Raw genomic sequence first — 13,300 nt, 5'->3', positions numbered from 1 at the left:
AATTACTTTAAATTACTTTTTATTGGTACTGTAGCACCCTGCTCCTGTTGATCAGGCGCTTGCATGTAAATTTAGGGGGTTATCTGTTCTGTACACAGTTTAAATTAGCTTCTGTTCCAGCACTGGCTGTGTTGCAGGTAGTTCCACACTGTTGTCTGTAGGTGTCGTTGTCACCACAGGCCACTGTTGGAAGAGCAGCAAGCTGAATTGTATTGAGTGCTCTTCTTTCTTGGAAACAGCCCAGTGGGGGTGGTCCACCGCTGTGCATTCAGGGAGAGAGTACTTAAGGGGCAGACGCCATTTTTTGTTTCTCTCTTGCCTCCTGGCCCTCCTGGCCTAAGGTATGTGGTGACTTTTCTCCTGCCTTGGGGCCACGTTGGCCTGAGGCTATGTGACTACAAGTAGGCCCAGAAGCCTGTCTGGGGCCTACCACCGCAGAGGTGGTCCTTAGGTTGTCATGCCTGTCAGGAAGAAGCCGATCCAAGCTGAGGAGATCCAGGGGAGGACCCTTGCTGGAGAGAGCCAGGATGAAGGCTGGTCTCACGGGAGGGCCTAGTAACTTACTTGGAGGACGCACCTATACTTAACTAACCTGTCTCACAGTACCGCCGGGTCGGTTTAAAGGTTCTGGTACTGTGTAATCGTGCAACTAATACTAAATCCTGTGGCAGAGGATCGTGCAACTAATACTAAATCCTGTGGCAGAGGATCGTGCAACTAATACTAAATCCTGTGGCAGAGGATTGTTCAACCATTTTGTTCTTCTTAAGTCTGCGGCAGAGACTTTTTGTCCGTGCGTCATTTCGGCTGCTAGGTCAGTGAGAGAGGCCTATCCGGGTGGGCAAGATCTGGTGACTGAAGGTGTGTTTGTCTTCAGGATCTCAAATTCCTCAGTGATCTGCATAAGGTATGTGAACCCTCCTGCAACTCCTCTTTTACCCCTTTTACTTCTTTAAAAGTTTTGCCATAAAGCATTCGAAACAGAACTAAGTGACTGGTGCATACATTGGTGGGCGTAAGGTCTAATACAGATTCTAAGTCCAGTATATAGTGGAAATACAGGTAAGGGGGTGACGGCAAAGACCCAAATTAAATCAGCCACTCCTTTTGGGGGTAAGCGCTACTACAGTTCCTACAACTTATTCACTGTGGCCCATCAAGGGTGATCTGTGGCATCATGGGCCTCCCATGGACCTCTCATGGATCTTTAATGGTTCTCCCATGGATCTCTCATGGATCTCTCAAGGAATTCCCATGGACCTCTCATGAACCTCTCATGGATTTCTCATAGATCTCTCATGGACCTCTCATGGACCTCTCACGGACCTCTCGTGGATCCCTCATGGACTTCTCATGGACCTCTCATGGATCTCTAATGGATCTCTTATGGACCTCATATGGGTCTCACTTGGACCTCTCATGGATCTCTCATGGGCCTCTCATGGGCCTCTCTTGGACCCCTCATGAACCTCTCATGGGCCTCTCATGGACCTCTCATGGATCTCTCATGGACCTCTCAGCATTACATTTTTTGAATGAAGCCCGGTGCATTATGGGTGTGATCCCATACCTCCCTGTCAGTCATTATCACTACATGAATTGGTTATAGGACGTATTGCAATTACTTCCGGGGCGCACTTTATTAGGTGCAACTGATTTTCAACACAAATACCTAAAGAGCAAATCATATGGGTGAAATTCAATAAATAAAGCATGTATGTTTAAACAGATACTAGAATGGGAAGATGTCTTATCTAAGTGCCTTCAACCAAGAACTGATTGTTGTCAGCAGGAGGGAGGGATTGCAGCATCTCAGAACCCACCGACCTCCTGGGATTGTCAATCCGCAGTCTGTAGGGTTTGCAGACAACGGTGCATTAAGCAAAAAACAGTGAGTGTCAGCTGAGTGGGGAAAACTCCTTGGTAAAGCAACCCTGTTGCACAAATTGATTTCAGAATAACATCTCCCTGCAAAAAAAGAGACAAAATATCTACCTTTCCAAATACTGCTCCAATGCAGAGGAATCATCCCCCAAAGTCTCTGCGGATGCTTCCAGGAGCATCAATGAAGTGTAGATGAAGGTCCAGAGCAGCCTGTTTCAACCTTTCATCCCAGAGGAACCTTAAATATTTTTTAGGTCTTCGTGAATCTCCTTTAATTTAATGTTTATTACATTGGTGATCAGTGGGAAGAATGTTTATTACATTGGTGATTAGTGGGAAGAATGTTCCTTACATTGGTGATCAGTGAGAAGAATGTTCCTTACATTGGTGATCAGTGAGAGGAATGTTCCTTACATTGGTGATCAGTGAGAAGAATGTTCCTTACATTGGTGATCAGTGAGAAGAATGTTCCTTACAATGGTGATCAGTGGGAAGAATGCTCCTTACATTGGTGATCAGTGAGAAGAATGTTCCTTACATTGGTGATCAGTGAGAAGAATGTTCCTTACATTGGTGATCAGTGGGAAGAATGCTCCTTACATTGGTGATCAGTGGGAAGAATGTCCCTTATATTGGTGATCAGTGAGAAGAATGTTCCTTACATTGGTGATCAGTGGGAAGAATGCTCCTTACATTGGTGATCAGTGGGAAGAATCTTCCTTACATTGGTGGTCACTAGGGATGAGCTTCGCATTCAAGTCGAACCCATGTTCGACTCGAACATTGTGTGTTTGGTCGTTCGTCGAATTACGAACGATATGGGCCGTTCGTGCCAAATTCGAGTGGCGCGTCACGGCCCATAATTCACTGCGGCATCGCAGTGCATTGCTGGCTGATGATTGGCCAAGCATGCACTATGACCCGCATGCTTGGCCAATCACAGCGCCGTCTGAACAGAGAGCCGTAATTATTATTATTATTATTATACAGGATTTATATAGCGCCGACAGTTTACGCAGCGCTTTACAACAACATTAGGGCAGACAGTACAAGTACAATACAATTCAATACAGGAGGAATCAGAGGGCCCTGCTCGTTAGAGCTTACAATCTAGGAGGGAGGATCAAGTTATACAAAAGGGTAATAGCTGTGGGGGATGAGCTAATGGAGAAAATAATGCAGTTGTTAGACGGAGGCAGGATAGGCTTCTCTGAAGAGGAAAGTCTTCAGGGATCGCCTAAAAGTGGATAAATTTGGAGACAGTCTGACAGATTGGGGTAGGGAATTCCAGAGGATGGGTGAGGCTCGGGAGAAGTCCTGGAGGCGGATATGGGAGGAGGTGATGAGGGAGCTAGAGAGCAGGAGATCTTGGGAGGAACGGAGATGGCGTTTAGGTTGGTATTTTGAGACTAGGTTAGTGATGTAGCTGGGGGCACAGTTGTGGATGGCTTTGTAACTTATTGTTAGTATTTTGAATTTAATTCGTTGGGCGAGTGGCAGCCAATGGAGGGATTGGCAGAGAGGGGTAGCAGACACTGATCGGTTTGTAAGGTGGATGAGTCTGGCAGCAGCATTCATGATGGACTGAAGGGGGGATAGTCTATTTAAAGGCAAGCCAATGAGGAGGGAGTTGCAGTAGTCGAGGCGAGAGATAACCAGGGAGTGAATCAGGAGCTTTGTAGTTTCACTGGTTAGAAAGGGACGTAGTTTAGAGATGTTGCGGAGGTTGAGGCGGCAAGCTTTGGAAAGTGATTGGATGTGGGGCTGAAAGGAGAGTTCAGAATCTAGGATAACACCTAGCACCCTGACATGTGGGGACGGGTGGATGGTTTTGCCATTGCTCTTCACAGAGAAGTCAGGGGAAGAGGCACGTGGGGGAGGAAATATTATAAGCTCGGTTTTGGACAAGTTGAGTTTGAGGAAGTGGTGTGACATCCATACAGATATGTCGGTTAGTAAGTTAGTGATGCGTGAGGAGACTGATGGAGTGAGTTGAGGGGTGGAGAGATAGATTTGTGTGTCATCAGCATAGAAATGATATTGAAAGCCATGAGAGGCTATCAGCTGACCCAGGGAAGAGGTGTAGATTGAAAATAAAAGAGGTCCAAGAACAGAACCTTGGGGGACCCCGACAGAGAAGGGAAGAGGAGTGGAGGAAGTAGAATTGTAAGTGACACTGAAGGTGCGTTGGGATAGGTAGGATGAGAGCCACTGAAGAGCACAGTCACGGAGACCGATGGAGTGAAGTTTTTTGAGGAGGAGGGGGTGGTCAACCGTGTCAAAGGCAGCTGAAAGATCCAGAAGTAGGAGTACAGAATAGTGTCCGTTGGTTTTTGCAGTTAGTAGGTCATTTGTGAGTTTTAAAAGAGCAGTTTCTGTGGAGTGTTGAGGGCGAAATCCAGATTGAAGGGGATCAAGAAGGTTGTTTTTAATGAGGTGGTCACTCAGTTGGTTGTAAACCAGGCGTTCAAGGAGTTTAGAGGAAAAGGGGAGCAAGGAGATAGGGCGTAGGTTGTTAAGATTGGTAGGGTCCAAGGATGGTTTTTTGAGTATGGGAGTGACCAGTGCATGTTTTAGAGCATCGGGGAAGACGCCAGAGGTGAGGGAGAGATTGAAGAGGAGATTGAAGCCAAGGAGGCTTTGGCCAATTATGGCTCAGGGGGTTTAGTACACGCCCCACACTATATAAGGCCACCTGCACGGCGGCCCTGTGTAGTATGTTCCGGCGTTCAGAGATAGAGAGAGAGAGACAGACAGTGTCATTTGATTTAAGTTAGATAGAGTAGGGGAGTATAATAAACTCATACATACATATTTACATGGATTTACTTCAGATGGTCCCCCATTGGTAAAATAAAGAGAAACCATTTTTCTCAATTGTGGTGAACTGTGGTACGGGATGTTGGGGGGGGGGGGGGGGGTTAGGTATAAGATGTTACCTGTGTTAGGTCGACAAATGTTGGATTCAAGTCGACCATGTTGGATAAGGAATGGCCGGTGTTGTGCCGGGTCACTCCACTATTTTTGTATGTTTATATGTCCAAAAAATGTAATAAACAGAATTTTCAACAAAAAAAAAGTTAGATAGAGTGGGCAGGTCAGTTAGCTGCAGTTACAGTGTATTGTGTATTAATATGCATCCCAGGTGATGTATATATATATACAGTATGTATATATATACACTGTATTCAGTTTAGCCAGATCCTGTTCTTCTCTTCCTAATATACTGACAGGCAAGCAGGTGTTTTTACAGTATTTCCAGCTACTGTACTGTGTACCCTGCACAGCCTGACCTACAGTATAGCAACCTGCAGCCAGGTGCTTGTGTAGGCTCATTGAAGTATTTCCAGCTACTTTACTGTGTACCCTGCACACTCTCACCTACAGTATAGCTACCTGCAGCCACGTGCTTGTGTAGGCTCTTGACGTATTTCCAGTTACTGTACTGTGTACCCTGCACAGTCTGACCTACAGTATAGCTACCTGAAGACCAGTGCAGGTGTTATCATACTAATAATACTACAGGCAGGCAGTTGATTCTGCTAGTTGCAGTATAATCGGTATATATATACATATATATCCCAGTTTTGTGCAGTTTACTGCTGGCCAATAGTATGTCTGGAAGGCCAACAAGGAGAGGCAGACAGTCACAAGCCAATAAAAGAGGGCAAGCAGGCTCTGTGTCTAGAGGCAACAGTGCTGGTCATGGACACGGTGCATCCTCATCAGAACGTGGCCGTGGGACACGCTTGGCAACATGCATCGAGTGGATGACCAAGCCGTCCTCATCCTTCTCATCCTCTCTCACCCAGGCTCAGGGTACTTTGTCTGGCGAAGCAGCTGCCAACGCGGCCACTTCCCTCGGCTCAATGGCATCAGTGACTCCTTCCCTAGCCCCACCATGTCCTCCTGAGGAGTCCCTCGAACTGTTTGACCACAGTTTTGGGTACATGCTCCAGGAGGATGCCCAGCGTTTTGAAGGCTCTGATGATGATACTGAGCTAGATGAAGGCAGTAACGTGAGCATGGACAGAGGGGGTGCCTAAGAAGGACAGCAATCTGGCAGTCATGTTCCCCCTGCTGCAGCATACTGCCAAGTTTGCCTTAGTGATGAGGAGGGAGGGGATGATGAGATCACTGACTCAACATGGGTGCCTGATAGGAGAGAGGAGGAGGAGGAGGCACATCACCAACGAGGCAGGATGCCCTCCAGGGGCCAGCCTAAGGGCAGCACACTCGCTGCATCACACCACAGAGCTCCGCATGTGCAGGGCGCTGCTGTCTCTGTGCTTTATTCCAAAAGTTCTTTGGTGTGGGCCTTTTTTGAGATGAGTGCATCAGATCGCACCGCTGCTATTTACAACATATGTCTCAAGCGTATCTCGCGTGGCCAAAACATCTCCCTCTTGGGCACCACATGCTTGACCAGACATATGTTGACCTGTCATGCAGTTCGTTGGCGAGCGTACCTAAAAGACCCACACCAAAGAACAAAGAGGACCTCTCCTTGCTCCTCATCAGCTGGGATCTCCAACCCCACTATACCTTCAGTCCTCTCTGAGACCTGCACTGAGAGAAATGAAGGTGTAGAATTAGGTGTGTCACAGCCAAGTACTTGTGGGCAATCTGATTTTGGTACACCGACGTCAGATTGTACCAGGCAAATTTCCCTGCCCTAGCTGCTACACCGCAGAAAGAAGTTCGCTCCCAGCCATCCACATGCCCAGTGGTTGAATGCTAGCTTGGCTAAATTGCTAGCACTTCAACTGCTACCTTTTCAGTTGGTAGACTCTGCCCCCTTCTGTGAGTTTGTGGAATGTGCGGTTCCTCAGTGGCAGGTTCCCAAACACCACCTTTTCTAACGGAAGGCCATTCCGGCTCTCTACCAGCATGTGGAAGGCAATGTCTTGGCCTCGCTGGACAGGGCGGTCAGCGGTAAGGTGCATATTACCGCTGACTCATGGTCCAGCAGGCATGGACAGGGACGTTACCTAAGTTTCACGGCGCATTGGGTGACTCTTCTGGCAGCTGGGAAGGATGCAGGACAAGGTGCAGTAGTGTTGGAGGTTGTTCCGCCACCACGCCTCCAAAATGCCACTACTGGTGATTCTGACACACCTCTCTCCTCCACCCCCTCCTCTTCTTCTTCCTTCATGGCCTCTTCCTGTGCTTTGTCCTCGGAACCAGCGGTGCTCCGTAGGCGTTCAAGGGGCTACGCAAGTATGCAGGCCAAAAGATGCCATGCGGTGCTTGAGCTGGTGTGCTTGGGGGACAGGAGCCACACTGGGGCAGAGGTTCTGTCAGCTCTGCAGGGGCAGGTTCAGAGGTGGTTGACACCACGCCAACTTAAGGCAGGAATGGTGGTTTGTGACAATGGCACCAACCTCCTCTCTGCCCACCGACAGGGACAAATGACCCATGTGCCCTGCTTGGCTCATGTCCTTAACTTGGTGGTGCAGCGGTTCTTGGGCAGGTACCCGGGCTTACAGGATGTCCTGAGGCAGGCCAGGAAAGTCTGTGTGCATTTCTGCCAGTCATATAATGACAGTGCTCGGCTGGCAGACCTCCAAAAGGAATTTAACCTGCCCAAGAACCGCCTAATCTGTGACATGCCCACCAGGTGGAACTCAACGTTGACCATGCTGCAGCGGCTGCACACGCAGTAGAGGGCCATCAATGAGTACCTATGCGACTATGGCACCAGGCCATGTTTTTTTTCCCCACGCCAGTGGGCCATGATCAGGGATGCATGCTCTGTCCTGTCACCATTTGAGGAGGCCACGAGGATGGTGAGCAGTGACAGTGCATGCATCAGTGACACTGTCCCCCTTGTCCACCTGTTGGAGCACACGCTGCATGGAATAATGGACAGGGCACTTGAGGCAGAACAGAGGCAGGAAAAGATGGACTTCCTTAGCTCTCAAGACTCCCTTTATCCAGACAGTGTTCCTGCATGCCCAACGATCACACAGGAAGAGGAGGAGGAGGATTGTGTCAGCATGGAGGTGGAGCCTGGCACTCAGCATCAGCAGCAGTCTTTAAGGGATCATTTACAGTCCCAAGAAACCCATGGACTTGTACGTGGCTGGGAGGAGGTGGCTGCGGACCATGTCGTCCTTAGTGACCCAAAGGACTCCGGACCGAATGCCTCAGCAAACCTACGCTGCATGGCCTCCCTGATCCTGCAAAGCCTGCGTAAGGATCCTCGTATTCGTGGTATCAAGGAGAAGGACCAATACTGGCTGGCAACCCTCCTTTATCCACGTTACAAAGGTAAGGTTGCGGACCTTATATTGCCATCGCAGAGGGAGCAGAGGATGAAACATCTTCAGGAGGCCTTGCAGAAAGGTCTGTGCAACGCGTTCCCAGAGACTGGGAGGTTACAAACTCCTGTTCCTGGACATGTTGCTGAGGCTTCGGTCAGTCAAAGAAGGAGCGGTGGAGAAGGTGGCCGTCAGACAATTTTTTAGTCCACAGCCCCAAGGTATGATTGGTTCCAGCAACCATCGCCAGCGTCTGTTTTACATGGTGCAGGAATACCTAGGGGCAAGATCTGACTTGGACACCTTTCCCACCGAAAATCCTCTGGGTTACTGGGTCTTGAGGATGGATCACTGGCCAGAGCTTGCAGAGTATGCACTTGAGCTACTGGCCTGTCCTGCATCCGGCGTTCTTTCAGAACGCACATTCATTGCTGCTGGAGGCTTTGTAACCGATCACAGGGTGCGTCTGTCCACCAACTCGGTCGATCGACTGACCTTCATAAAAATGAATCAGTCTTGGATCACCACCAGCTACCAAGCACCTGATGCTGATGTAACCGAATAATTTTTTTTGAAATCTCAGATCCCTTCAAAGACTGCCTATGCTGATGCTGAGTGACTATCCTGTTATGCTGAGTAATTATCCTCTTCCTCCTCAATGATCACGCTGATAGCTTGTAAGAACATTTTTGGTTCTGGGCGCCGCCACCAGTGGCTTAAGGCCCAATTTTTCAGCCCCTGTTTAACAGGGCGTGCAATTACAATTTTTGATGCAATTCTTTGCCGCAGGGCTCGTTCCTGCGCTCCAACTAGAGTATCTGTGAGGGGATGCAGTGTTGTGGCACCAGTGCCTAAGGCCCAATTTTTCTGCCCCTGTTCAACAGGGACATGTAATTAGAATTCTTGATCTAATATTTCACAGCAGGGCCCGTTTCTACGCCCACCAAGACTAACTGTGGGGACTTACAGTGTTGTGGCACTGCCACCATCACCAAAGGCCCAATTTTTCTGCCCCTGTTGGGCATGTAATTACAATTCTTGATCTAATATTTCACAGCAGGGCCCTGTGAGGGCTTACAGTGTTGTGGCCACAACAACACCTAAGGCCCAAATTTCTGCTGAGTATATAGGGCAGGCCCCGTCTTTCAAACATCCAACTTACAAACGACTCCTACTTGCAAATGGAAGGAGGCAACAGGAAGTGTGATGAAATATACCCCTAGGAAGGGAAATTAATTGGTGATCAGTGAGAAGAATGCTCCTTATATTGGTGATCAGTGAGAAGAATGTTCCTTACATTGGTGATCAGTGAGAAGAATGTTCCTTACATTGGTGATCAGTGAGAAGAATGTTCCTTACATTGGTGATCAGTGGGAAGAATGTTCCTTACATTGGTGATCAGTGAGAAGAACGTTCCTTACATTGGTGATCAGTGAGAAGAATGTTCCTTACATTGGTGATCAGTGAGAAGAATGTTCCTTACATTGGTGATCAGTGGGAAGAATGTTCCTTACATTGGTGATCAGTGAGAAGAACGTTCCTTACATTGGTGATCAGTGAGAAGAACGTTCCTTACATTGGTGATCAGGGAGAAGAACGTTCCTTACATTGGTGGTCAGTGAGAAGAACGCTCCTTACATTGGTGATCAGTGAGAAGAATGCTCCTTACATTGGTGATCAGTGAGAAGAATGTTCCTTACATTGGTGATCAGTGGGAAGAATGTTCCTTACATTGGTGATCAGTGGGAAGAATGTTCCTTACATTGGTGATCAGTGAGAAGAATGTTCCTTACATTGGTGATCAGTGAGAAGAATGTTCCTTACATTGGTGATCAGTGAGAAGAATGTTCCTTACATTGGTGATCAGTGAGAAGAATGTTCCTTACATTGGTGATCAGTGAGAAGAATGTTCCTTACATTGGTGATCAGTGAGAAGAACGTTCCTTACATTGGTGATCAGTGGGAAGAACGTTCCTTACATTGGTGATCAGTGAGAAGAACGTTCCTTACATTGGTGATCAGTGAGAAGAACGTTCCTTACATTGGTGATCAGGGAGAAGAATGTTCCTTACATTGGTGGTCAGTGAGAAGAATGTTCCTTACATTGGTGGTCAGTGAGAAGAATGCTCCTTACATTGGTGATCAGTGAGAAGAATGCTCCTTACATTGGTGATCAGTGAGAAGAATGTTCCTTACATTGGTGATCAGTGAGAAGAATGTTCCTTACATTGGTGATCAGGGAGAAGAATGTTCCTTACATTGGTGATCAGTGAGAAGAATGTTCCTTACATTGGTGATCAGTGAGAAGAATGTTCCTTACATTGGTGATCAGTGGGAAGAATGTTCCTTACATTGGTGATCAGTGGGAAGAATGTTCCTTACATTGGTGATCAGTAGGAAGAATGCTCCTTACATTGGTGGTCGGTGAGAAGAATGTTCCTTACATTGGTGATCATTGAGAAGAATGTTCCTTACATTGGTGGTCGGTGAGAAGAATGTTCCTTACATTGGTGGTCGGTGAGAAGAACGCTCCTTACATTGGTGGTCAGTGGGAAGAATGCTCCTTATATTGGTGGTCACTCCCAGACATGACAATGGGTGGCTGCTCTTTGCTCATAGATGTCACTCCAGCACTCAGTAACCCATACGTGTCGTGCTGCCTTGCCTTCTCTTCTTCCACCACTAGATGGTGGTGATGTCCACCTGCAGCCCCCCCCCCGCACCTGCCACCTTCTGCTTTCACCCGATCTGAGAACAATGCCCGCAGCGTGATTGGTCACCTGTCATGCAGCTCTGTCCCTTGCCTGGTCAGCCCAGCCAATCAGCAGGCGGCAGGGTGTGAGCAGCGCTGACTGGGGACTGAGAGCTGGGCTAGGAGACGATCCTGGGATCTGGAGATGGGTGAGAGCAACACTGCTGGGGGCAGAAGAGGAGCATCCTAACCCCAGGACACCACAGGTACCTACCTGCACCCCCTCTATTAGTATTATGGGGGACACCTTACCTACAGCTCAGCACACTGCCTGCATTCCCAGTGTCAGTGCATGGAGCCAATCTGTGTACAGACACTGGGGGAGGGGGTAGATAGATAGATAGATAGATAGATAGATAGATAGATAGATAGATAGATAGATAGATAGATAGATATTTGTGTTGGCAATTCTAAAATATATTGGACCTTTCTACTAAAGATTATTTGAATTTCAGTTTGCTGTATAGATAGAAGCGTGAGAGAGACATATATCAATAGATAGATAGAAAGATTGACACAGAGAGAGATAGATAGAAGGATAGCTAGATACATAGATAGAAGGATAGATACATACATAGACAATAGAGAAATGAATACATAGATAGATATATTTGTGTTGGCAATGCTAAAATATATTGGACTCTTCCAATAAACATTATTTGAATTTCAGTTTGCTGTATAGATAGAAGCACAGGAGAGACATATAGCAATAGATAGATAGAAGGATAGCTAGATATATAAATAGATAGATAAATAGAAGGATAGATGGATAGATAGATAGATAGATAGATAGATAGATAGATATTTGTGTCGCCAATGCTAAAATATATTGGATCCTTCCAATAAAGATTATTTGAGTTTCAGTTTGCTGTATAGATAGAAGTGTGAGTAAGATATTTATCAATAGATAGATAATATATAACTAAATAGATAGATAGAAGGATGGCTAGATATATAAATAGATAACTAGAATGATAGACAATAGAGAAATAGATAGATAGATATTTGTGTTGGCAATGCTAATCTATTGGACACTTCCAATAAACATTATTTGAATTTCAGTTTGCTGTATAGGTAGAAGCACAAGAGAGACATATAGCAATAGATAGATAGATAGATAGATAGATAGATAATTAATAGAGAAATGGATAGATAAATAGAGAGAAAGAAAGGACAGCTAGATAAATAGATAGATAGATAGATAGATAGATAGATAGATAGATAGATAGATAGATAATTTGTGTTGCCAATGCTAAAATATATTGGAACCTTCCCATAAAGATTTTTTGAGTTTCAGTTTGCTGTATATATAGAAGCGTGAGTAAGATATTTAGCAATAGATAGATAATAGATAAATAAATAGATAGATAGATAGTAGAGACATGGATGGATAGATAGAAAGGCTGGCCATACATTATACAATTTTCTTTTAGTTTTACCAAAAACGTATAATATGAGGTCACACCTAAACACTTTCAATTTGTATGCAATCAGGCCGGCCCTTGTACTACATAATTGATGGTAAATCTAAAGGAAATTGAACAAGAAAATTGCATAATGTATGGCCAGCGTTAAATAGACTGAAAGAAGAAAGACGGCTAGATAAATGCATAGATAGATAGATAGATAGATAGATAGACAATTTAGGATAATAGATCTGAGAAGCCGATGTGGAGTGGCAATAGACGGACAGATAATTGATCGGTAGAAGTATGGAAGGTGGTAGATGAAATCACACGGACTTGTTGGAATGTTCCGTCTATCTCACATCTTTTCTTCTCGTCTCTTAGATCACATCCAATCTGGTCTGCGTTCCCCACATGGAGACAATATAATTGATTGCTGATAAATGATCGCTGCCCATCGGTATTACCATCACACCTGTCTGATCGATGGAGAGAGCTCATTGGAGGGACTGAGGACGTTCTCTAAGGTGGGATAAGACCCAGCAGGGAGATGAGGACCTCGGGGGCGGTGATCTGGCTCAGCCAATGGCTGCTGCCCTTTGTTACGGTGATTGAGCTCGTCGGTGGAGAGACCCGGCCGACAGACATCAAGCCGGGGGAGTTGGGGTTGCGATACTTTGGGCAGATTGACAAGAACACAGAGGAGGTCTACGCCTTCAACTACACCAGCAGCCCAGGCAAGGTAGGGACCCCCACCAAGGGGGAACATTCTGTGTTTCCATTGATGTTGCACGTTCTAAGTTACTTTTGAAACATTCCATCCAGCTGTCACTATTGGTGCGACCCGCCCTTGCATTTTTACATTTCTACATTTTTACATTCTTGTTACACATTTTTATAATAGTTTGCCATATATAGGTTTGTAAGGAGAGGGTAATAGGGTAGACGACGGGTGGTACCTCCTCCATGTTTTCCCTACTCATTGGGTGCCCAGT

General features: G+C 46.3%; 2 protein-coding genes across 2 annotated transcripts in view; one reads left to right on the top strand and one right to left on the bottom strand.

Moving 5' to 3' along the window:
• The window catches only part of SPICE1 (spindle and centriole associated protein 1), an 86,146-nt gene that overhangs the window by 72,404 nt on the left and 442 nt on the right, over nt 1-13,300 (bottom strand). The window lies entirely within an intron of this gene.
• Nucleotides 10,846-13,300, top strand: part of SIDT1 (SID1 transmembrane family member 1) — a 131,532-nt gene continuing 129,077 nt past the window's right edge. Inside the window, exons 1-2 of the mRNA XM_073617456.1 lie at nt 10,846-11,105; nt 12,690-13,047. Of these exons, the coding sequence (XP_073473557.1) occupies nt 12,856-13,047 (192 nt within the window). The 5' untranslated portion in view covers nt 10,846-11,105; nt 12,690-12,855. The remainder of the gene's footprint in view (nt 11,106-12,689; nt 13,048-13,300) is intronic.

Source organism: Aquarana catesbeiana, linkage group LG02 (assembly GCF_042186555.1).
Source record: "Aquarana catesbeiana isolate 2022-GZ linkage group LG02, ASM4218655v1, whole genome shotgun sequence".
Taxonomy (NCBI): domain Eukaryota; kingdom Metazoa; phylum Chordata; class Amphibia; order Anura; family Ranidae; genus Aquarana; species Aquarana catesbeiana.
This window is presented reverse-complemented; position numbering and strand designations above follow the sequence as displayed.